General features: G+C 61.2%; 2 protein-coding genes across 4 annotated transcripts in view; one reads left to right on the top strand and one right to left on the bottom strand.

Annotated features, from left to right (window-relative positions):
* Positions 1-25,368, bottom strand: part of C10H7orf50 (chromosome 10 C7orf50 homolog) — a 67,787-nt gene that overhangs the window by 33,921 nt on the left and 8,498 nt on the right. For all 3 annotated transcript variants that reach the window (XM_043915480.1, XM_043915479.1, XM_043915478.1), the window contains exon 2: positions 23,547-23,687. In XM_043915480.1, coding sequence (XP_043771415.1) covers positions 23,547-23,672 — 126 coding nt within the window. In that variant the 5' untranslated portion in view covers positions 23,673-23,687. The remainder of the gene's footprint in view (positions 1-23,546; positions 23,688-25,368) is intronic.
* Positions 5,717-9,477, top strand: GPER1 (G protein-coupled estrogen receptor 1). The gene is made up of 2 exons (XM_043915473.1): positions 5,717-5,954; positions 7,734-9,477. The coding sequence occupies exon 2, from the start codon at positions 7,950-7,952 to the stop codon at positions 9,012-9,014; it is 1,065 nt and encodes a 354-aa protein (XP_043771408.1). The 5' UTR covers positions 5,717-5,954; positions 7,734-7,949; the 3' UTR covers positions 9,015-9,477.

Raw genomic sequence — 25,368 nt, 5'->3', positions numbered from 1 at the left:
CGTCAACCCACCCAGGCGGGGCCTGCAGGGGCCGACCTGCAGGTGAGCACTGCCCCGCCCGCCCCCCGCCGCCTCCGCAGCCCCAGGACCCGGCCCGGCCCGCCCGATGGATGCAGGGCCGCGTCCCCCGCGCTCTGCCGCCGTGCAGCTGGACGGGAACCTGCCTCACCCGGGCCCTCGGTCCCCACAGGGGCCCGCAGTGGACACACCCGCAGGCAGCAAGGCCCTAAGAAGCCAGTTATGCCGGCGGGCACAAGAGGGGCAAGGGGCCGGCTGAGAGCAAAGGGCTAGGACGCCGGGTGCCCCCCACGCCAGCAGGCTGGTGGGACAGGTGCTGGGCTCAAGGCTACACCCTCGAGTACTGAGGCCCGTCAGTACACATAGCCCGGGAGGGCGGTAGAATCTGAGCTGGCAGAGACCACAGGGCCGCACCGTGACAAACACCCGCAGGAGAGGGGCGCCCCCTATAGGCAGGTGGAGGAGACGCAGAACCACCAGGACAAGCAGACGGCAAAGCGTCATGCTCGGACGAAAGGCCAAAACCGAGACAAGAGCCCACCGAAGGGATGGTGGGTAGCCAGCGCCCACAATGTCCGCAGGACTCTGGAAGCCGGAAAACTCGCAGACCTCGGCGGCGCCCCTGGCCGGACGCGGCTCTGGAAGGAAGCCGGGCAGGCCGCAAGGTGCTTGAGAAGATGCAGCAAGCCGGGACGCCGCCCACCCGAGCCCCACACAGACCACCCGCCTTCTAGCCCCAGGAATCAGTCCTGGTGAGCTGGGCCGGCTTCCTAGACCCTCTCAGGACTATTTCAGGAGCCGCGGCCGATAGCCATACAGGGAACACAACATCCTCATGGCCCGGGCTGCTGAAGCTCTCAGGGGACCCTGAGGCTGGACCTTGGCAGCCCTTTGGCAAGGCTGAGGGAGGGGCCCCAGAAGGCCCAGTCCCTGGCCTGAAACTGGCACCAGAATAAGCCAGGGGGGCCATCTCCCCAGGAAATTCCGAGCCTCACATGAGAGCCTCCAAGCAAGGGTTCAGGCAGGTGGGCCGGTGGACAGCCACGTGGGAGGGCGCTGGCGGCTTCACATGTTGACAATGCTTCCCTGAGAACCAGCCAGCCCGCCCTTAAAAACTCAGCTGAGAAAAGGAAACTCATGTTCAGGTGAAAAACCCACCTGCAGGCTCTGCTGGCAGCTCTGCCTCTAGAAAACAAACCCGGAAAGGACCCAACAGCACTCCAGCCAGCCACCAGCCACACGGTGAGTCCTGCGGGGCACGTCGCCGGGCAGCCCGGATGCCCAGCATCTGAGGTGGGTCACGCTTACAAGGCGGGTGCCCTCCGACCATGGACCTCACCGTGGGCATGTCCTGAAACACCAGTGACCCGGCGCCGTCGGGGACTCCCAGCTCAGCATGGGGGGTCAGGCCTGCACCAGCGTGCAGCCAACTCGGTGAAAGCAGAAGTCCCTCAGTGGTGCCCGACTCCTTGCGACCCCATGGACTATACAGTCCATGAAATTCTCCAGCCAGCATACTGGAGTGGGTAGCCTCTCCCTCCTCCAGGGGACCTTCGAAGCCGGGGTCTCCTGCACTGCAGGCGGGCTCTTTCACCAGCTGAGCCACAGGGAAGCCCCCTCAGCTCAGAGCAAATCTACGGAGAAAGTGTGGCCAAGGCGTCTGCCTGCACGGGTGCCCAACTCCCGAGAGCCATGCCCCTCTCTGCCCGCCTTTTCCTCGGGGGTGGGGAGGGGAGCACACCACGGCTGCAGTGGAGCCCAGGCTGTGAGCGGGTGGGAGGGGGCGCAGGGAACTGTGGGCGGTTTCCTGAGAGCATCTCAGCGTCTCCTGTTACCTTTCTAAACTCTGCGGAAGTGGAGGTGAGGAGAGAGCTGGTTGGCCTGGCCAACGAGGTGGCTGTCAGCAGTAAGGTGTGTGCGTCAGGTTCCCACTGGGAGGGGGGCTCGAGGCCCCTGGACCCACCACTCTGCACCGGGCAGCCCCCCAGAGCAGGGACTGAGGGAGCGGGACACCGCACCCCGGGTGGACCCCCCCACCTGGGTCTGCGGGTGGTTGAGGCCACAGACTCTCCCGTCTGCTCACAAGCCTGAGGCCAGGAGGGAGCAGAGCACTGCCCTGCGGGCCAGCGGGACATGAGGCCAGCACACCCAGTGCCCACCCCAGGCAGGGGCTGTTCCTGCGTCCACCATGCAGATGGGGAGGCTGGGTCCTGAGTTCAGGGGACCTTGGCCACGCCAGGACACCAACTCCCATCTGCGGACCCCACTGCCTCCCACCAGACAGCCCACCGCGTGAAGAGAAACACGACGCGGTGAAGCCGGGGCTCCTCTAGCCCCAAGGAAGGCCCTGGCCTCGGACAGAAGCCCTGATGCAGGAAGAAGCGGTCCTCGGGCTGTCCGGTCATGTCCAAGGCTGGAGGCCAGGAGACACTGTGTGGCCAGGTTCCCCCGGTGCCCTCCTCCCCGCCCTGCCCCAGGCTGCGTGACAGCTGATGGCCACAGCCGCAGGGCCCTGCCCACAACACCAGTGGAGACCACTGCGCAGGCCCCAGGGGCTGAAACACCGATTGCTGTGCGATTGGCCAGGATGGCCTGCTGATGCCGTCTTCCGACCTTGCCTTGATGGTCACGAGGTCTTTTCTCCAAGTTGCCTTAATTAAAGAGACAGGCCAACTTGCTTCCTCTCAGTCTGGTCGTCCGTCTTAATTCTGACGTTCCTCAGCACCTGGGCAATCGCTCATGGCCTTGAGCATCGGCATATGGAAAACGTCACCGCGGCTCTCGGCTCTCGGACCAAAGGAGCCAGACACGGCCCGGGAACCAGCGGGTCCAGACCACTGGCTCCCATGCGCGGGGCGCACAGCGGTGGCAGGACGAGGGCCGGCTCACTATGGGCCAGAATAAAGCCAGCAAGTCGACGCACACACACACACCACGCAACGTGCACGCAGGGCGTTGGCGTCACACACGCACGTACGGGCACGTGTGACAGGCACACGCGTGAGCTACAGACAGCGAGGAGGAGAGCCACGGCAAACCCATGGGTGCAGAGGAGCAGGCGGTCCCAACGCGCGGCCTGCGCCCGCCACACACACAGCCTGCGGTCACCGCGCGCGCCTCTGCCCGGTCTGCCTTTCGGCCTTTGGTGGAAACAGTTTCCAACTTTATTGCCTTAAATTTCCTCTCAACACACAGCAGTGTTCTCTCCCCACTTAAAGTTTGAGGAGCGGGGACATTTACATGGAAACAAGGTGATTTTCCAGCGGGCTGGCCTACGCCTTCGCAGTTATTTAAAGTCCTCCCTCCAGGACTCGAGCAGAGCCCCCGCCCCGCAGAGAGGCCGCAAGGGTCAGAATTTCTCTGGGTCCAAAGGTGGTGACACCCTGCCCCCAAGCCACTCGCGCTGCGGCCGTTGGTCCCCAAAGGCAGATGCCCGGGTGAGACCAGCAGGACGCTCGATTGGGCTGGAAATCGTGACGCTGACGCTCGAAGGCCATCCTGGAAACCTTCTGGGGACCCCGCCCCGGCGCACACGCGGCAGGGCGGGACTCAAAGGCACTTGCCCCTCCGTACGTACCTCAGAGCGGTGGGCAGGGCGGGGTGGAGAGGATGCTGGTGGAGGCCGGGGTCCCTGTACCCACCCTGCTCCGGTGCCACCTGACCTGAATCTTCATGGGACTCATCACTTCCCAGGCCCGCCCAGTCACCCCGAGAACCGGGTGGGGCCCAGGGGCCTCCCTAACTCGGGGCAGCCCAGCCCTCCCCGGCCCAGCGCGCGCACAGCATTCCATCCAGGGGCGCTCGGCTGTGCAGCTCTGCCCCCGGCACAGGGGGTCGCCGGCGCTGTGAGCGCCAGGCAAGCGCCCGCTCAAGGCTGGGTATTCCGGGTTACAAATGCTCCCCACGCCTCACAGGAGGCCTGCGCGCAGGAATACTGACGGGGCTCGATGGCCCGATGCCTCTCACGCGGGGCCAGGCCCTCACACTCAGCAGCAGCAGGAGGGGAGACGCCTACCCATTTGCGGGCACAGGAACAGGGGCCTGTGGCCCGGCAGCCCCAGCTCAGTCCCGACGGAGAGCCTGAAGCCCCGGCCCACGGCCCTGTGAGCTCGGGACACACTGGGTGTCCTGCTCAGGTCACAAAGCGGGGGCTGAAGGCTGTGTTCCCGCCAGGAGGGAGCGGCCGTGCGGCAGTGACGCGGCTCGGCTATTTCAGGGCCTGAATTTGTGCTTTATTTATTTAACTCAAGAGGAAATTGTACTTTCTCATGACTCATTTCTCTCAAGATGGCGTCTCCAGCATTTCTAGTGCGGAAACCATCCTGTGTGCAGCTGGCCAAAAATAGGTCTAAGATCAAATCAACCCCATTTATGTTATTGGGCCATCCTTTAGAAGGCGAGCCTATCAGAAGCACAGCTGGAAATGAACCCTGAATATCAGGATTTTTCCATAAAAAATTCAACACAGTATTCTGCTGAAAATAGGTGCGTGACTGCTAAGTTGCTTCAGTCATTGTCTGACTCTGTGACCCGTGGATTATAGCCCGCCAGGCTCCTTTGTCCATGAGATTCTCCAGGCAAGAACACTGGAGTGGGTCACCATGCCCTCCTTCAGGGGATCTTCCCGACCCAGGAATCGAACCCACATCTACTGTATTGGCAGGCTGGTTCTTCACCATTAGTGCCACCTGGGAAGCCGCTGAATAGGAACCTCTCCTAAAACATACACCTGAAGGGTGTCAAGTTAGCATCACTCCAACACCTGTGAGCTCACTCACAGGACGCAGCACGCGGCGCGGGGCTGGGGACCCACCCACATCCACACTCCCGCCTGCCAGCAGCCCTCCACTGCGGGAAGCACACACACCGCCCCAGGCTCAAACTGCAGCAGTCTGCCTCATTTGCCCGTCATCCAAAGACCACTCAGACTTCAGTCCCACAGCTTCAAAAAACCCCAAAAGGTTAAAAAAAAAAGACAAGACACCAAGAGGAAGACAAGATGGGTTAAAATGCACTGTTGCTGAAAAGCACAGAACTCACGCCTGCAGATCCTTGGCCCAGAGCTGCACACCCAGACGCGGGGGCGGCTCGGCCAGCCTCTCCCAGCTGCCGGCAGGTGGAGCACGTGCTCGGTCGGCCCTGGGACAGGTCGCGCGGGAGATTCGTGGCAGGAAGAGGGGTCTTCCGCAGCAGCTGCAGAACGAGCCCTCCAGGGGCTTCGGGAGAAGGCTTGGTGGGGGTGGGGGGGGGCACTGAGCTGGCTCCTCTCCAGTAGGAAACACTACCCAGCCTGGAACTCACTTGCCTGCTCACTGCTTGCTGGGTTTGCATTTCCGTCTACAAATGTCTTGTGAGGTTCGTAGGTTAAATTCTCTATGCATAATTCACACACTACTCTCTAAAACTTAGGAAATTTAGTGGTTAGTCTTAAAGGCAGTCTCTTGCTAAAACAAGCAATAATACGTGAGCTTCGACAAAGAATAATATTCTCTGAAAGATAAACAAGACCCACTTACAGTCCCTTCAAAGTTAAAAAGAAAAGTTTGTATCAGCAGATGAAGAAAAGCCAGTCAACTGTAAACTTCCAGGGAGACGCTTGGGGAGACCCAGCTCAGTGCCGCAGGGTGAGAAAAAGACCGGCACCAAAGGGGTTACGCCAGACTCGCGGGAGGTCGCCTGCAGCCTATAAAGCCTGCGGCCGCCAGGGGCAGGCCTGGCCGGAGCAGGCGGGCGGGCTGGCCGAGGGCTGGGTGCCGCGGCTTCCTGCTCCTCCCCACTCCTCTCTGGAGTCCTGCGAAGGTCCTGATTCCACCCCAAGTCCAGAGTCACTACTGTTCCCCAGCAGGGACACATCGGGAGGCTGGCTGAGCCCCGCTCCCCGGGACAGGACAAGTCTGCTCAGAGCAACGCACATCGGGTGGCCAGAGGCGGCACAGGTAAGGGGGTCCCAGGCGCCAGGATGGACGGGGCCAGGCGGCTGGGTTGGGCGGGCTGCCTGGGGTGGTGAACGGCAGCCAGGCCGATGTGGACAATCCAGGCGCCCCCCAGGCCTTCAATACGGAGGCTCAGCAGGAAGGTTCTTTTGTATCACAGGACAGCGGGGATGGTGAACGGTTTTTGTCCTCTGACGGCCAGCACTTTCCTTTCTCCTTCAGTGAGGATGCCCACCAGCCTGAGGTTACTTTAATACGTAGAACACAGAGCTAATAGATCTCCCTGGAAAAGGAAATGGCAACCCACTCCAGTGTTCTTGCCTGGAAAATCCCATGAACAGAGGAGTCTGGCGGGCTACAGTCCATGGGGTCGCAAAGAGTCAGACACGACTGAGCGACTCAGCACAACAGGTCTCACAAGAACGTGGCTCATTTTTTTAGACCTGGACAAGTGGTGGCAATCTGAAACAAGACAAGGCCCCGCCGTTTAACACTCACCTTTCTATCTGTACATTCGTGGCCAGCCTTCATGAGGAGGGTGTAGCGGCAGCTGGCTCACGCCTGTCTTTTCTCAAGACTAGCACAGAAACAGCAACGACACTCAGGGACGGGAGAGCACTTACTGGGGAAGAAGGGCCGAGGAGAGCAAACGGGAGGGCGGGTGTGCCCCAAGGCTCTGCTGGCCTGGAACTTCTGGAGAATCAGCGCAAAACTTTCCAAAATTCCCACATTAAAAGAGCAAAGCAAATACTCTAAGCAGCTTTTACAGAGAAATTTAAAAACAGAGGCTTTAAATATTACAGATGGGATCCGAGAACAATGGCGTTTATCTGGTTCAAATTGGGATTACCGATCAAAGACCAATAGAGAACACAGAACCAGCAGTAAGATCCAGTTTATCAACCCCAGAAGCAGAGGTTACTGAGTTTTTTTTAAAATAACTGACACCAGGGTCCTGATTTCTCTCTTTCCTTTTCTTGTTTTTAACGGTGTTTTCAAGTGCTCACTCAGGAAGTGTCTGTTGCTTTGGCAACACTTTGAAAACGATTCCCAACCGTCTTGCAGGTGAAGCGGAGACTCTCCAGGCTGGGTTGCTAGGGCTCCTCCCTCCTGCCCCGCTGCCTGGCCCCCCCCAGCCCGGGACACCCCGATACCCCAGGCCCCGCCCAGAGGCCCAGGGAGCAGTGAGCAGAGCCCGTGTCCGTCTGGGGCCTGGCGGCCACCAGGGCAGGACTGGCAGAAGCAGAGGTCCGGGAGGATTTCTCTCCCAGCCTCCAGGTCACAGCATTTCTAGGCTGCAAGGAGCAGTAAGGAGATACATTTGGTTTTTACAATAACCAACAAAACAGTAAGACAAATTTTAGGTCCTGAAACAATGACCACTTTTTTTCATTTCATGTTATGAAAACAGCTTCGTGTTCAGCACCCGGACTCAGGATCAGCCAAAACCACCGGATTCCTTCCCCCTGTGCGGCTGTAGGAGCAGAGTGGGCTGCACCTTTGGCGCGTGCTATGTCATCCCCTCTTGTCCTCCTGCGGCTCACCCTGCCCCCAGCCCTCACATCCCGCCTCGCTCCCTCCTGAGCTGTGTCTGGCGGGCCTCAGGCCCACAGCCCTGGAGCTTCGGGAGAACCCGGGTGTTTTCTGCATGTGACTCTCCTGCTCCAGCTCAGGGCTGGCCACCTTCCAGGCCGAGGGAACACACCCAGCCCTCCCGCGCGCGTGTGCTCCCCCAAGCCGGTATGCCCTGGCGCCCGCTGACCCTCTGCTCTCCCTTCCCAGGTGCCACGGAGTGAGGGCGCAGGCTCAGTGCGGACACGGACTGCAGCCTCCGGCTGCACAGGCGCCCGGAGACCTGCTCTGGCCTCACAGACGCCTGGCTCACTTCCAGGAGCGCCACCTCTCTTTCTCAAGATGCGTTTCCTGCTCTGCACGGGCTTCCGGGAGCCACGCAGCGCATCCTGAGAGCCCGGCCACCCCCGGCGTCCCTGGCTCGGCATGGAGCTGCCGCCGGGCACCTACAACGACACGGCCGCAGGGCTGGAGCTGCCGCGCACGCTGGCTAACGGCTCTGCAGCGCTCTCAGAGCGGCAGCAGTACGCCATCGGGCTCTTCCTGTCCTGCCTGTACACCATCTTCCTCTTCCCCATTGGCTTCGTGGGCAACCTGCTCATCCTGGTGGTGAACATCCGCTTCCGGGAGAAGATGACCATTCCCGACCTGTACTTCATCAACCTGGCGGCCGCGGACCTCATCCTGGTGGCGGACTCGCTCATCGAAGTGTTCAACCTGGACGAGCAGTACTACGACATCGCTGCGCTCTGCACCTTCATGTCGCTCTTCCTGCAGGTCAACATGTACAGCAGCGTCTTCTTCCTCACCTGGATGAGCTTCGACCGCTACCTGGCCCTGGCCAAGGCCGTGCGCTGCGGCCCGTTCCGCACAAAGCCTTGTGCGCGGGTGAGCTGCGGCCTCATCTGGATGGCCTCCGTGTCTGCCACGCTGGCGCCCTTCACGGCTGCCCACCTGCAGCGCAGTGAGGACGCGTGCTTCTGCTTCGCCGATGTCCGGGAGGTGCAGTGGCTAGAGGTCACGCTAGGCTTCGTGCTGCCCTTCGCCGTCATCGGCCTCTGCTACGCGCTCATCGTGCGCGTGCTGGTGAGCGCGCACCGGCACCGTGGCCTGCGCCCGCGGAGGCAGAAGGCACTGCGCATGATCCTGGCCGTGGTGCTGGTCTTCTTCGTGTGCTGGCTGCCCGAGAACGTCTTCATCAGCGTGCACCTGCTGCAGCGCGCGCCGCCGGGGGCCGCGCCCTGCCAGCGCTCCCCCCGCCACGCCCACCCGCTGGCCGGCCACGTGGTCAACCTGGCCGCCTTCTCCAACAGCTGCCTCAACCCGCTCATTTACAGCTTCCTCGGGGAGACCTTCCGCGACAAGCTGCGGCTCTACCTGGAGCAGAAAAGCGGCCTGTCGGCCCTGAACCGCCTCTGCCACGCGGCCCTGAAGGCCGTGGTCCCGGACAGCGCAGAGCAGGCCGAGGTGAAGCTCAGCAGCACCGTGTAGGGGCCGCAGGGGAGGACGGCGCGCCCCGCGCGGCCCTGGGGCGTCTGTCCACCGGTGGCTCCCACAGAACCGCCCCCTGCCTCTGGCACATGCTGGGCCCGGGGCAGAAGCTTCTGAAGCCCCCAAGGAGAGCAGAAAGGAGGGCGCCGGGATGAGGCAGCCTTGTTTCCAGGCGGATGTGCCGTGAACCCGCCATCTCGGGGACGGAAGGCGCAGGCTGACGTGAGCTGGGGGTGTGGGGCGCGCTCCACGGCGGGTGTGCACCAGGCCCCCGCGCCTCCCTCCACACCTGGGGGAAACTTCCTGAAGGGTGGGCTGCGGCAGGCGTGTTAAGAACCTGCCTCTGAAACACAGTGGTGACAGTGACAACATAGAGTCTTCCTGTTAAAATGTAAGAAAGAAACCTAACAAGTCCCGGGCTGTTCAGCCTTTTGTCAATAAAACTGTTGCCAATGTCTCTGAATTCTCCATCTAAGTGCTTTCCTGTGGGAGAGGGGGGCACTCAGCCTCAGCCGCAGAGCCACCCCTTCCTCACAAGAGAAACACCCCGTGTCAGGAGGCCACCTCCCTGGCCAGACGACGCTGTCTGAGCCCTGGATGCTCCCAGCATATGGAGGGCGCCCCACGAATGTTGCACACTCTGGGTGGGCACCAGGATAAGCTTCTTGGAGGGGCCTTCCCAGGGGAACACTGGATAACATTTAGGTGACAAACCCTGGAAAATGTTTAGGTGACAGGAGATGAGCCAGTTTTAGTTTTAACAGTTCTTCACAGTGCAAACCTCCAAAGAGTCTTTGTCCCAAGCAAATACCTGCATTCACCAGGTGTCTCCAGTGACTTAGGCCCCACCGAGGCTCGCTTCCCCCGTGAACTCCCATCTGAGGAGGTGAGCGCTCTTACTGAGCCCCTTGACCCTGGCAAGTCCCTGTCACAGGAGGAACCCCAGCACGGGGTACTCTCGTCCCAGCTGGCGGAGTGGCGGTGGGCAGGGGCAGGGAGACAGCGTGTTAGAGAACCAGGCCTGTCCCGGGCCCTCTGGCAAACCCAGGACGTGCGCGGGCAGCCCCAAGTCTGAAGGGCAGGTACAGGCAGAGGCCCCAACTTAACCACAGGGCTCTTCCCGGACCCAGTGCTCTCAAGCCCCTTTCACACGAGAGCCTGGCACCTGGTCCAGAGGCAGAGCCACAATCTGCCCCCGCAGGCTCCGGGCCCGGAGCTCACACCCGCCCTTCTCAGAGTGCTTGTCTGACAGTGAAGGCTGATATAACCATTCTGGCAGGACAGGCACAGATAAAATCAAGGCGTTCGATCGCTTTGCTGTTTCCTGGCGCCCCCGCCCTCCCAGGCAGTAAGGCTCTTCACGGCCCGCCAGGAGCCCAGCGGCAGGGAGCGGCTGGCACAGAGGCCGGCTCAGCACCGGGCGTGACCTCCCAGAGGCCTGGGGGCTCTGTGGCCTGCCCCCAGCCAGGCCCGCGCCCCTGTGGTGGGGGGGGCAGCACTCACGTCAGCAGAACCTGGGCTGGGACCCACCCCATCGGCGGGAAGGCTGGGGCCTCGGCCACCTCCTGGCTGGCCCTTTGCCCCACGGTGTGGAGGAAACACCCCTGAGATGATCCTCAACCGTCAGGAATCGAGCACATTAGTGAAGCGCTAATTCCCAAGGCAGAGCTGCCGTGGCAGAAGCAGACACGGGGGTGGGAACTGGGGCTGGACTTTGGCCCAGCATCTGTGGCAGCAATGAGCTTGGGGCGTGTGGTGTGGTGTGCATGTGGGTGTGGACACCTGATGGGTGTGGTGTGATGTGTGTGCTGGGTGTGAGGACTTGATGGGTGTGGTGTGATGTGTGTGCTGGGTGTGAGGACTCGATGGGTGTGGTGTGATGTGTGTGCTGGGTGTGAGGACGCGATGGGTGTAGTGTGATGTGTGTGCTGGGTGTGAGGACTCGATGGGTGTGGTGTGATGTGTGTGCTGGGTGTGGGCACCTGATGGGTGTGGTGTGATGTGTGTGCTGGGTGTGAGAACTTGATGGGTGTGGTATGATGTGTGTGCTGGGTGTGAGGACTCGATGGGTGTGATGTGATGTGTGTGCTGGGTGTGAGGACGCGATGGGTGTGGTGTGATGTGTGTGCTGGGTGTGAGGACTCAATGGGTGTGGTGTGATGTGCGTGCTGGGTGTGAGGACTCAATGGGTGTGGTGTGATGTGCGTGCTGGGTGTGAGGACTCGATGGGTGTGGTGTGATGTGCGTGCTGGGTGTGAGGACTCGATGGGTGTGGTGTGATGTGCGTGCTGGGTGTGAGGACTCAATGGGTGTGGTGTGATGTGTGTGCTGGGTGTGAGGACTCAATGGGTGTGGTGTGATGTGTGTGCTGGGTGTGAGGACTCGATGGGTGTGGTGTGATGTGTGTGCTGGGTGTGAGGACTTGATGGGTGTGGTGTGATGTGTGTGCTGGGTGTGGGGACCTGATGGGTGTGGTGTGATGTGTGTGCTGGGTGTGAGGACTCGATGGGTGTGGTGTGATGTGTGTGCTGGGTGTGGGCACCTGATGGGTGTGGTGTGATGTGTGTGCTGGGTGTGAGGACTCGATGGGTGTGGTGTGATGTGTGTGCTGGGTGTGGGCACCTGATGGGTGTGGTGTGATGTGTGTGCTGGGTGTGAGAACTTGATGGGTGTGGTATGATGTGTGTGCTGGGTGTGAGGACTTGATGGGTGTGGTGTGATGTGTGTGCTGGGTGTGAGGACTCGATGGGTGTGATGTGTGTGCTGGGTGTGGGCACCTGATGGGTGTGGTGTGATGTGTGTGCTGGGTGTGTGATGTGGAGTGTGTGTGTGTGTGCATGTGGGTGTGGGCACCTGATGGGTGTGGTGTGATGTGTGTGCTGGGTGTGAGGACTCGATGGGTGTGGTGTGATGTGTGTGCTGGGTGTGGGCACCTGATGGGTGTGGTGTGATGTGCGTGCGTGCTGGGTGTGGGCACCTGATGGGTGTGGTGTGATGTGTGTGCTGGGTGTGAGGACTCGATGGGTGTGGTGTGATGTGTGTGCTGGGTGTGAGGACTCGAAGGGTGTGGTGTGATGTGTGTGCTGGGTGTGAGGACTCGATGGGTGTGGTGTGATGTGTGTGCTGGGTGTGAGGACTCAATGGGTGTGGTGTGTGTGTGTCCATGTGGGTATGGGCACCTGATGGGTGTGGTGTGATGTGCGAGCTGGGTGTGGGCACCTGATGGGTGTGGTGTGGTGTGTGTGCTGGGTGTGAGTACGGGGTATGTGATGTGGAGTGTGTGTGTGTGTGCATGTGGGTGGGGGCACCTGATGGGTGTGGTGTGATGTGTGTGCTGGGTGTGAGGACTCGATGGGTGTGGTGTGATGTGTGGGTACGGGGTGTGTGATGTGGAGTATGTGTGTGCGCGCGTGTACTGGGTGTGGGCACCTGATGGGTGTGGCAGCTGCACAGAAGTGCCTCTGCTCAGGTCTCTAAGGCCTCTGAACACCGCATCAAGGACAATGGGGGGCAGGAGGAAGGTAGAGTCGCCAGCCCAGCCCTGCTCCCCACCGAGTGCCCACCAGCCTCTGGGTCAAGTGCGTGTGAGCCCCTCAGCCCACTGTGCCCTGTGGCACGCTCTAAGGCCTGCACCCACCAGCAAGCCTGCAGGGAAGGGCCGTGGGGCCAGAAGAGGGAGAGGGGTGTCTCAAGGAAGCGGGGGCACCAGCCGTCAGAGCAGGACCCACCCCGGCACCTCGACAGCAGGGCCGAGGCCAGCGCGGCTCCATGCGGCTGGAGAGCCCAGGAAAGGCCCTTCCGCCGGGCGGCCCCCGCGCCCATGGGCCCCGCCGCAGCCTCACCTGCAACGCCCAGCTGAGTGCCGCCAGAAGCCAGCTGCTCTGAGTGGGTCTGGAGTTTGCCATTGTCCAGAGGGTGGGGATCTCATCCGGGAACAAGGGTTTTACAGGCTAAAGAAACATAGAACAAAAGTGGACCGAACCCTGACTGCAACTCCAAGCCTCGTCAGTGGGTGAAGTCACTCTAAAACTTATCACAAGAAATCTGCTGCAGAGAGTCCTGGAGACAGTCCAGTCACTGCAAGGGCGCCGTCCCCGTCTGTCCAGGGACTGGTCCCTAGGCCCTCTGTCGCAGGCGGTGCTGCCACCTGGGATGCACGTGGGTCCCCGCCCTCAGGAGCCTCGGGCTCTCCCGGGGAGGACACGACCAGCTCCCACAGCCACCCAGACAGGAGGTTCAGCCCTGCTCGGAACACTCCCCCTGCAGCTGACGCGACAGTTTTCTCTGCTGACTCAACAGTGTAAGCCACCCAGACAGGAGGGAGACCACGGTGGCCACTGTCTCCACTCAGAGGTTTTACCCCCGCACTGCCACCCGCTGAGCCTACTTCTCCACGGAGTCAGCAGGAGGGTCAAGTGCCCACACGGCTGAAGGAGTCAGTGAGGTCGCCCAGGAGGCCATCACCCCGCTGTCCGTCACCCTGCCACACAACCCGGCAACCTCTGCCTCAGGCAACACCTGCAAAAATCAGCCCCTCAAAAACAGGGAAAACCGGGAAGAACAGGCCTTCCAGACCAATTTCCTGGGAAGCCTGAGGGAGGGGAGGGGAGTGATGGAGTGGGATCCGCCAGGGTCCTCGCCAACCCGGGACTGGCTGGGAAACGCCCATGAATGGTTTTCTAAAAGCAGTGGTGGGAAGTGGAAGGAGACTTCCCTGGCCGTCCAGTGGTTAAGACTCTGTGCTCCCAATGGGGGCGGGGGTTCAGGTTTGATCCCTGGTTGGGGAATTATCACCCCGCACGCCTCGCGGCCAAAAAACAGAGGCATAAGCACCACTGTAACAAATCCAATAAAGACCTATACATAAAGTGGTCCCCATCAAAAAAATCTTAAAAAAAAAAAGCAGTGGCCGGGGGCCGGGGCGGGGAAGAGAGAACCGGATGAAGATGTCAAAAGGCACAACCTTCCAGCCTGAGAGGCCAGGGGAGCCGGACCCAAACAGGGCCAGGAAGCCACCGCTGGTGGCCTGGAGCTGGCACCGCTGCTGTGAGATCCCCTTCTATTTAAGGCTCTCTATTCTGGGGGCTCTGTCACAGCAGTGGGCCTGTACCCTGACACACACCTGTCCGTAAGCCTGTCTGTGTCCTGCATGCTGAGCCCTGGGTCCTGGCATGGAGACACACATCCCAGACCCAGGTACGCCCATCACACACTTCCGTCCCTGCCCCACGCCAGGTGGGGCCTGGCTCCAGCCGCCTTGCACTTCCAGGCCAGGAGGGCTGCTGGGTGGAGGTGTCTGGCTGTGGTGGCCACCGTGCTCAGCCCTGAAGAATGAGCAGGGCTCTGCTGGGCCAGCAGAGGCTTGGGACTCGAAGCCAAAGCCAAACCCGGTGGTCACTGGGGAACCAAGCCCTCAATCCCACTTGTCTTTTAACATGTGGCTTCTGAGCAAAAACTCAGTGGGTCAACACCTGGAGACCGGGGCCTGTGGGCATGCAGGTGCGTTCCCCCCAACTCAGGTGTGCATCTGAGGGACAAGCTCCTCCAAGCTCCTCCAGGCGCGCTCCCCGGGGGCGGCCCAGCTCAGACCGGCCGGCCTCAGCCAGGAACCCTCCGCTAACACCAGACGCCGTCTCTGCCCCTCGCAGCGGGAGACATGAGCCCTGTGCCTGGGAAAACCGTCTTCAAAGCAGCAACTGTTTTCCCAGCTGTGAGCGCTCCATCCTGGGAGTTCTTTTCATTCCACTGCGAAAATACTTTTGAAAGACTGAACAAATATTGGGCCTCATCTGTCCGTTCTGGCATTTCAGACCCAAAACTAGAGAACTTTCTCGAGTGCATCGTCTGATAGGCCACTGAGTAACGTTCTATAGTTAGGAGTGACCCTTCTAATGAAGCTAGCTTCCTGAAATAAACATGGCGTCAGCTCTCGAGAACAATAAGCTGAGTGGCTCCCTACCAGCGGGGAAGGGGAGGTGGTCTCGGCAGAGACGACAGGACGGGGTGTTTCCCTGCGCCCACCTTCTGCTGTCTGCACACACCGGGCGCGGGCACGGTGACACCCCACATCCCAAGCAAGCACCCTCGAGCAACGCGCCCCTCGAGCTTCAAACCCCCAGTTCACACACGGCTGGGGGTCACGGTGACGTCCAAGTTCAGGAAGTGACTGTGGCCCCCTCCCAAAGCCCGGGCCAGGCAGACCCCAGGAGACCAGGCCCCGGGGCGAGGGTGGGGGACAGGCCAGGGCCTCCAGGAGCAGGGCACAAGGAGGGGCCCTCCTGAGTCAGGGCGGCCAGGGCGCGTTCCACCACTCCTCATGGCATAAGCATCTGCACGGGGACAGAAGCGGGCCAGGCCCAGCGGGCCCACTGCACCTCTGCGCTGCTTTACAACACGTGTTTCTGCTTGATAAAGGTGGGGGGCGGGGGGGCATTGCCTTTAAAGGCTACATCAAGGGTGATGTCAGAAAAGACAGGACACACAGCCTGTCAGATACGCCTCGGAGGGACTGAGAGGGGATGCGTGGGGGCGCAAGGGCAGAACGGGGCCTTTGAAACTTCCCTTGATGATTTTGATGCTGTTTATTCAGAAGACAGACACACAGCCCTTCCCGGGACGAGGGGCTCTGCTCCCCACATCCCGAGATGCAGGGGTGGCAAGGGGGCAGTGGGCCCACAGGGACGGACAGGGCCAGGCCCCAAGGCGCCTCTGGGCACCAGCAGGTGATCTGGATCAGCTGGGAAGAGGCCCCCAGTCCTTCGAGCCCCTCCGTGTCCCAGGTCTGTGCTGGGGGAGGGGACGGCTCTGGGCCTGGTCCTGGCTGCCCGCGGCTGGAGGAGCAGCAGACGGAGGCTAGAGGCCTCCACACAGGCTCAGGTTGGGTTCTGCTCACACTGCAGGGAGCAGGGCTGGACCAGCGAACGGACCGAAGTCAGGTGCAGATGGTCGGCAGGAAAGGTGGCGGATGCACAGGCTGGGTGGGAGTGGCCACATCCAGGAGGCCCTCCACCATAGGGAAGAGGGTGCGGCAGTGGCAGAGAGGCTGCTCTGGGGAGAGGGGGTGGGCCCAGAGACTGCGCTGCTCACCCAAGTGCCCCTGCGAAGCCCCTCCAGGCAGCCCCCAGCCCGGTCTGCGGAAGCTGGGCCCAGGGAACGGCAGTGGGGAGGAGCCGGGTCCCAGGCCGCTGGAGGGGGCGGAACAGGCCACGTTGTGATGAGCCGTTAGGGTGTAGCTGGAAGCCGCCCGGCGCCCCCCTGGGGTCGGGGTCCTCCAGGCCTTACAGCAAGCAAGCGGCCGGCGCTCACGGGAGAGCCCCCTTCCCACACTGACCCGGGCACCAGAGGGCCGGCACACGGCGGGGAGGCTGGGTAGCTGGCACGGGGCTGTCTAAGGCCCAAACCACACAAATAACTTGGCTGGAAAAATATCTGAACTGCTAGGACAATGCACACTCAGCAGAGGTGTTTTCTCAAATCTACATGGAGACGGCAAGCTGTGCAACAGAGCTAGAAAAACACCCAGGCAGCTCGCAGGAAAGAAACCAGCAGCCGCTCGAGGCAGCAAGCAAAGAAACTGAAATTGCAACAATCACGCAGGACCTTTTCCTCTCATCGCACTAGGAAGCCTGGAAGGCGTGGTAACGCCCAGGGCTGGCGTGGCGCCTCACACACGGAAAAGCCAGGGCATCCACGCAGGGCACTGTGCCAGCCCAAGTGCCAACCGCAGCTCTCGTGGGCTGGCAGGATTCCCCTGCCTGGCTTCTTCTGTATGTTTCTATTTCCTTTTCTCTTTTTTTATCCATTTGTCCATGTATAACTCAGGAAAAATAATAAACACTGCTTCTTTAAAATTACATTTTACTGAGTTATTTTCTGCTGACCACAAGGAAGCAGAGCTCACACAAGCAGTCCCGCTGACGGAGCGGTAATTCGAGCTTTAGACTCCGCATGGGGAGGGCTGGGGGACGAGGGCAGAGGGTCCAGGGCAGGGGGCGCCGGGCGGCTTCCAGCTACACCCTAATGGCTCAAAGGCGACAAAGGACCAAGAAACCCCATTCAGAGACGCAGGCACACAGCTCACAACAGACCGCGGGCCCTGGGGCACAGCTCCGAAGACGTCCTGGAAAAGGGCCCAGAGTCACACTGCAGGGAGGGCAAGGGCCGCGTCTAGCATGGACACAGCAGACGGCGCTGCCAGCAGCCCAGCAAGGTGCGCCACACACCTGCCCGGCAGTTCCCAGAGTTAATAAAGACAACAGCACACATATCTCCAAGGCTGGAAAAGCAACAGTCTGCCCGTTCCCAGGGCAAGTCAGGCCGTCCTCACCAGTGTGAGCACCGCGAGACGCCAAACGCTGGAAGATGCAAAGAAGCCAGACGCCCCCCCGCCCCCCAACGATGGGCAACGGGCGTGGAGGGGGCAGCGGCCTCCTGCACATGCGTGAACCGTACGACCAGCAGTCACATCCAGGTGTTTCCCGAGACAGGAACACACGTTCGTGGATGCTCCCAGCACTGCAGACAGGCTTCCCTGTGGCCCTGCTAGCTGCTGGTCACAGCAGGGCTGGGTCATGACACCTGCGGTCAAGCCGCGCAGAAAGACATGCACATGTACGTGCAAACGAGGGGCGTCTGGGCGCTCTGGGCGGCACCGACGCCCCCCCCGGGTGTGACACCACAGCCCGCCACCGACGGGCAGACGGCGCAGAGCACACGGCCCCCCGGCTTCTGCGGCTTCCGACGCGACCTCACGACAGCGAGGCGCCGGCACACAGCGGTCAGAGCGGCCACCAGTGACCAGTCTAGAGACAGGAACTGCTGGAGTGGGCGTGCACAAGCGGGAACCCTCCTACATGGCAGGAATGTAGCCTGGCGCAGCCCCCACGAACAGCGTGGAGGGTCCTTAAACTAAAATCAGAGTTGTGGTATGATTCAGCAAGTCCACTCCTGGGCATGCGTCCGGAAGAAACTAATCTGAAAAGATACACGCACCCTGTTCACTGCAGCACTGTCTATAGTAGCCAAGACAAGGAGACAACTGTCACGTCCACCAGAAGGCGAGTGGATAAAGACGACGTGGTACATACAACACACGGAACACTGCGGCCTCAGTCACTTCAGGCACGTCTGACTCTGCAACCCCATGAACTGCAGCCTACCAGGCTCCTCCATCCATGGGATTCTCCAGGCAAGAATACTGGAGTGGGTTGCTGCTTCCTTCTCCAGGGGACTTTCCCAACCCAGGGATTGAACCTGCATTGGCATAGCATAGTGGAATACTACTCAGCCATAAAAAGAATGAAATAATGCCATTGGCAGTAACACAGATGGACTTAGAGATTATCACATTAAGTGAAGTCCGAGAAAGACAAGTATCATATTGTGTCACTCCCATGTGGAATCTAAAACATGACACAAACTTATCTATGGAACAGACAGACTCACAGACAAAAAGAACAGCCCTGCAGGTGCCAAGGGGCAGCGGGAGGCTGGGCTGGGAGCCTGGGTCCTCAGGCGCTAGCAGAGGTGGACAGACAACAAGGCCCTGGCTGCGTGTGCAGCATGAGGAGCCCCAGTCACAGTCCTGTGATAAACCAGACGGGCAGGACGGGAAAGAGGGCACGTGTGTGCGTGCGGAAGTGAGCCATGCTCCTGTAAAGCAGAAACTAACACACTGCAGATCAACCACACTCAGTAAGGTTTAAAAATAAACACGCAGTCTACCCTGTCAACACCCCAATAAAGCCGCTTAAAAAGCCTACACACACAGTAAGAACAACTACACCCATAAGGCGGGCCAAGACTGAAAACACGGTGGACAACGCCAAGTGCTGGCAAGCACGTAGCACTCTGAGACCTCCACAGGACTGGCGGGCCGCACAGACTCGTAAACACACGCTTCCATAGATCCTTCCCGGTCCTACGAACCCACCAGGAGAAACAGAAGCACAGGCCCCTGCACACAGCACATCCAGAACAGCCCCACACTGGCCACAGCCCAAGTGTCAAGACCTCGCTGCGGAGCGGCTATGCAGTGTGCGGGTGAGTCCAGGGGCAAGGGGGGCCCGGGGCAGGGGCCGCCCTCAGGGTCCCAGGCCCGGGACCCTCTTAGCTCCGCAAGCCCACGGTTCGCAGCCCCCAGGGGCTGACCACCGAGCACCCAGTGCTCACAAAGCAGGAAACAGGAACAGTGGAAGAGGGAGTTTCTGCTGAGAAAACAAGCCGGGCTCCCAGGGCGCTGTCCTTACAGACCAGCAACCCCTCACCCGCACTCGTTAACCACCAGATGTCCGCTGCCAGACCAGTGACATTTCTTAAGGCAAATACCACTGGTATGAAGTCACTTTACCGAGCAAATTCTCAAGGCCAAGAAGTTCACAGCCTCACTTGGCGGTTTTATGAAGCACGTGTGGGCTTCATGCCCACAGAATTCCTGTCTGATTCTTCCAGGTTAAAAGCAAGGAGCCTCCTTCCCCCCAAGCACATGGGAGGTCACAGGAGCCCCGCTGCCCCGTCAACTGTCAGCAGGGCCTATGAAGACACGGGGGCCCACAGACCGTGCTGAGCACAGGTGGGCCTCCCCACCCCCGAAGGCCACGCGGGCGGAGGGCCAGCAGGTTGTCCCGTGCCAGCTCGGCCTGCCTGACACCGCCCGCACGGCGCCCAGAGCGGCAGGGTGGGGGCAGCGCCACCTCAGCTGGGGGCCCCGGAGGGCCTCTCCCCACCCAGCCACCCGGGACCCCGGAGGGCCTCTCCCCGCCCAGCCACCCGGGACCCCGGTGAGGGCCTCTCCCCGCCCAGCCACCTGGGACCCCGGTGAGGGCCTCTCCCCGCCCAGCCACCTGGGACCCCGGTGAGGGCCTCTCCCCGCCCAGCCACCTGGGACCCCAGAGGGCCTCTCCCCGCCCCAGCCACCTGGGACCCCGGAGGGTCTCTCCCCACCCCAGCCGCCCAGGGACCCCGGTGAGGACCTCTTCCCACCCAGCCACCTGGGACCCCGGTGAGGGCCTCTCCCCACCCAGCCACCTGGGACCCCGGTGAGGGCCTCTCCCCACCCAGCCACCTGGGACCCCGGTGAGGGCCTCTCCCCGCCCCAGCCACCTGGGACCCCGGAGGGTCTCTCCCCACCCCAGCCGCCCAGGGACCCCGGTGAGGACCTCTTCCCACCCACCCACCTGGGACCCCGGTGAGGACCTCTCCCCGCCCAGCCACCTGGGACCCCGGTGAGGACCTCTCCCCGCCCCAGCCGCCCAGGGACCCCGGTGAGGACCTCTTCCCACCCCAGCCGCCCAGGGACCCCGGTGAGGACCTCTTCCCACCCCAGCCGCCCAGGGACTGTGCCCAGGACCCAGCCTCTCCGGCCAGCCCCTCTGTGAGGCCAGCAATGCCCCACACCTCGGCCCCCGAGAACCCGAGGTCAAGGTGCTTCTGTCAATGCAAACAGGCTTTGCAGACATAAGGAACTCTTCTCAGCGAGACCAGAGCAGAGGGTTGGGCTGCCGGCCCGCTCAGCGCAGGCGCGCGCCCCACCCCGGGTGGCAGACTGGCGCTGGCTCCAGGGCGACAGCAGCTCTGGGGCGTCGCCCCGCTGCGTGGGTCACTGTCTGCACTGCTATCTCCCCAGGGAGGGGGAGCCGTGGCCTGTAGACCCCTCACCTCCATGCACGTTTGCTGGCCCGACCCGTCCTCCTGCCTGTCAAGCCGGAGACCTGTCTGGAAGGGGCTACCCTCCCAGCTCACGGGGAGGGTTAAGAAGCTACGAGATGGGCAGATGGACCAACTCCAGGATCCATGGTTCGAGCACGACCATTGGAATAGAAAGACCTGCGAAGCATCTACATCACGAGCCCCTCCGGGAGGACCAGGAAGCGGCCGGGGCAGGCCTTCAAAGTAGCAGCTGGCCAGCCGCAGACCCAGCACGGGGGTGCAGGGGACTCGTGGCCATGGGCCCCACTCCCGCACGATGCCAGCCTGAGGCCCTGTGGGTCAACATGGTGACCTGTGCCAACCGGGACCGAAAAGCGGGCGGGCCCAGCTGCAGAGACGTCATGCGCTGTGGACCAACACAGCAGGGGGGCAGGGACAGAGAGGGGACGCGCTGGGGACAGCCCAAGCCAGGCGCCCCCGGCCCTGCTGCGGGGCACCCCCCCCCCCAGGACCCTCAGCCCTCCTGGCGGGAGCTCAGGGCCCGTGCTGTGGGAAGCGACCGCACAGGCACCCGTGGGCCCCTGGACAGCACTTCCAGGAGCACAGCGGCTCCTCGGGCTCCCGGCAGGGGCGGGCGGGGCAGTACTTTTCCACAGGCTCCTGTCACCCACCCCGAGAGGACAGAGGGGTCCCTCCTTTAAGAAGGCGGGGCCCGGCAGCTCCCCGGCTTCCCACGAGAACCAGAGGCCCAGCGGGTAAAGAAGCGTTTTGATGAGCAAAACCAGGATGTGGTCTCAAGGAAGCAGCATCCGTCTCCTCAGAGGACGACCCTGGAGACCAGCCCTGAGCAGAAGACACCCCCTCCCCAGCGCCACTGGGGGCCACGAGGAAGCTGCAGAGCGGGGCCCCACAGGGACCCCGCGATTGGCAGCTATGCGGCAAAGGCCGGGCAGCGGGGCAGCGGGACAGCTGGGAGGGAAATGCCAGCTTCTCCCCGCTTTTGTTTCCCAAATTTCTCTCAATCAACAAGCACTTAAATAACAAAAAAAAAAAGATCACTTTTTAAAAACTCGCCTGAATTTAAGAACCATGATTGGTCTTAGGTATGAATTTAAACTGTGCCATACTTGGTGGCAAAGAGCCTGCCTGCCAGTACAGGAAACGTGAGAGATGCGGGTCTGAGCCCTGGAAGGGAAGCGCCCCCGGAGGAGGGCACGGCAGCCCACTCCAGTGTTCTTGCCTGGAGAATCCCATGGACGGAGGAGACGGGCAGTCTACAGCCCATGGGGTCTCAAAGAGTTGGACACGACTGAAGTGATTTAGCATGCATGCGTATTTATCACAAACCCAGGCTGTTCTGTGGGTCCTGCCAGTGACGAGCAGCCAGAAAGCAGAGACCACTAACAGCTGGAAATTTTAACAAAATCATGTGTCACCAGGGTGACAGTATGGCATTCACTTCTAGAGAAAGCAGGGGCGTGTCCTGGAACAGGCCAGAGGAATCCACGTGCCCGGAGGCTCTGCAGGGATTGAGGGCCGGACTCTGAACGGGAGCTGGAACAGCTCTAAAAACCCAGTCTCCGTCTGGGGTCTGGACACCAAGGCGCGCTGACAAAACTGGGACCCAGTGGCAGGGGAGGCGAGGACGGCGAGGACGGCAAGGACGGGCCCTGGGGACACGGGGCCGGCCGCAAGCCCAGGCGGGAGCCGACGCAGGGCCAGGGACCCGGCCCGCCGGCTGGGCGCAGCCTGCGGTCACCGGGGCGCCCTGGCCAGGTGGGCACCAGGGAGAAGGTGGGGAAGGGGCACCCAGCCGGCAGGGCGGCTTTCACCTTGACTCAGGGCAGGACAGCTGAGACGACCCTGACCCAGGGCCCCTCCCTCCACACCGGTACCTGCCCACCCACTGTGGAGGCAGGTGCGGGTGTGCCTCCCCAGGACACACAGCTGCCCAGAGGATGGCGTCCTGGGGTCCCGACAGTCCTGCACAAGGCCTGCAGGCCAGGAGCCAGCCTCCCTGCTACCCCGCCCCAGCCCCCCACATGGCGTCCCCTCCCCTACTGCACACGCAGGGCGGCTGCGTGTGCCCTGACTCCCAGCCTTGCACACGGCCCAGGCTTGAAACAAAGACAGAGCTGGAGACACGGCTCCCCAGAGCGAGCAAGCCCAGCAACCACACCCACCAGGTCCAGCTTCCATCGCAGTCTCCCAGAAAGACCAGACTAGGACCCAGTCAAGTGGCTGACTGAGGGCAGATCCTCACAGCTAAGCCTGATCACGGCCCCAAACCACCCGATGCGGGGCGGCGCCAACGATGCTGCCCTCCCTGTGGTCCCTGGGCGCTCAAGCGGGGACCGAGGGCAGGAGGCTGCTCAGGCCCCCCCCCCCCGCCGGCACCTTCACCCGCCACGCGGGTGAGAGAGAGGCGTGTCTACCAACTGTCACTTCCTGTCGAGTGACTCCTCAGGGCCTGTGACCACTGACGCCCTCTGATCAACGGCACGCTGGGTCAGAGCCAGCTCGGCACCGACGGAAATTGACGCTCAGAACCCGGTGACAGCAGCAGCCGCTTTAGACGGAAACATCTCTGAGCGGATTCAGAACACGTTCTGACGTAACCTCTGCACACACACAGAACCCCGGGCCAGGCCCCCTCTTCCGTGTGAGGGGCTCAAGGCCCAGCTCCATGCAGCCGCATCACCCGGCACCCCACGGGGCCCCTGAGGCCCCGCCGGCGCCCCGAGGTTTGGAGGCTGAGAAAGGGCAGCCGCGCGGCTCTGGCCCAGTTCCCTGCAGCTCTGATCTGCCCCCCAGTTGTCTAGAAGGCACGGTGCATGTCCACGGGGACTGCCCACCCCGACACCAGCCGCGTGCCGCCTCACCCACCTTGGCAGGGGCCGTCCCGGCGCCCGGCGGGGCTGCGGGTGCTGGGGGCGTCTGTGCAGCTGACACCTTCAGGTTTTTGCTCTTTTTCTCTGCCACTCTGCTCTCTTTTCTCTTCTGTTTTGCCATCTCGCAACAGACAAACTGTAAAGACACAGGAAATAAAAATTCTCATTAACGGAGAAGACAGGGTGTTATAAAAGAAATACAGAGATAGTTCAGGAAGTATGGGAAATATACAGTCAATTTGACAAAGTCAAACCCCCTCTTTTCATCACCTGTGGACAACTTACAGTGTGGTGGATTCCAGTTTTTCCTGAGGGTTTTATTTAACACAGCTACCATCACAACATGAATACAGACTTTTAAGAGTAAAAGAAGGGACTTCCCTGGTGGTCCAGTGGTTGAGATGCCATGCGTCCACTGTGGGGGCACAGGTTCGATCCCTGCTAGGGGAACTAACAGCCCTCAAGCCGTGCAGTGCCGCCCGCACTCCCAAAAGAGGACAAGAAATATCCTTTTTAGTGACAGTATCCAAATTTTCCAAAAATTATGAACACTGGTCTATTCACTAAATAATGGCATTGGGGTTACTCTCACTTTCTACTGTCAAGGATTAACCCACACTTCGCCACCAACGAGGGAAGCTGCCGCCCCACGGGCTGGCGGTGATCGTAGAGCAGTCCCTCGGGCCTCGGTCACCCACGGCTGGAGGTGGCTGGATGACTCAGGGTGGCCTCCGTGGGGGTGGAAGCAGCCCCACCGGGCCTCTGTGAAGGACCGACCTGGGTCCAAGAAGGTCTGGCTCCGTCTCATTGAGCACAGGGCTACCTCGAGCTCCTCATATGGACAGAAGGACGCCCGTAAACTCCAGAACCAGCTTCCCTTGTGGGACCAGATGCTGAGGGAGCCGAGGAAGACCAGGGAGGTGCCGGAGCCTGGGAGAGTGGGGCAGGCGCTGGGAGTGCCTCCCACCTGAGGGGCGCCGGCCGCGGGGACCTCCGAGGGATGGGGTCTGGAAGGCCGTCTGCAGGGCCCAGCCCACCCCGGGGGAGACACAGAAAATGACCCGCTCCTCCCACCCCCACCCCATCTGCTGCCCCCTGCAGGTGGCGCCCAACAGGGGCTGGAAACAGGACGGTCTCCGAGTCTCAGCAGTGACGCCGTGAGCATCCTGCAGTGCAGGGTACAAGGCGCTGGGGTGGAGGCCTCGGGCAGCTGGTGCAAACCACACACACACACACGCTCCTCCTCACATGTTCATCAAGCAGGGATGAGTGTGTACATACACACACACACACTCCTCCCCACACACTGATCAAGCAGGGGATGAGTGTGTACATACACACACACACGCTCCTCCCCACACACTGATCAAGCAGGGGATGAGTGTGTACATACACACACACACACACTCCTCCTCACACGTTCATCAAGCAGGGATGAGTGTGCACATACACACACACACACACTCCTCCTCACACGTTCATCAAGTAGGGATGAGTGTGTACATACACACACACACACACGCTCCTCCCCACACGCTGATCAAGCAGGGGATGAGTGTGTACATACACACACACACGCTCCTCTTCACACGTTCATCAAGCAGGGATGAGTGTGTACATACACACACACACACACACGCTCCTCCTCACACGCTGATCAAGCAGGGGATGAGTGTGTACATACACACACACACAAGCTCCTCTTCACATGTTCATCAAGCAGGGATGAGTGTGTACATACACACACACACACGCTCCTCCCCACACGCTGATCAAGCAGGGGATGAGTGTGTACATACACACACACACACACACAC

Source organism: Cervus elaphus, chromosome 10, assembly GCF_910594005.1.
Source record: "Cervus elaphus chromosome 10, mCerEla1.1, whole genome shotgun sequence".
Lineage (NCBI taxonomy): Eukaryota > Metazoa > Chordata > Mammalia > Artiodactyla > Cervidae > Cervus > Cervus elaphus.
This window is presented reverse-complemented; position numbering and strand designations above follow the sequence as displayed.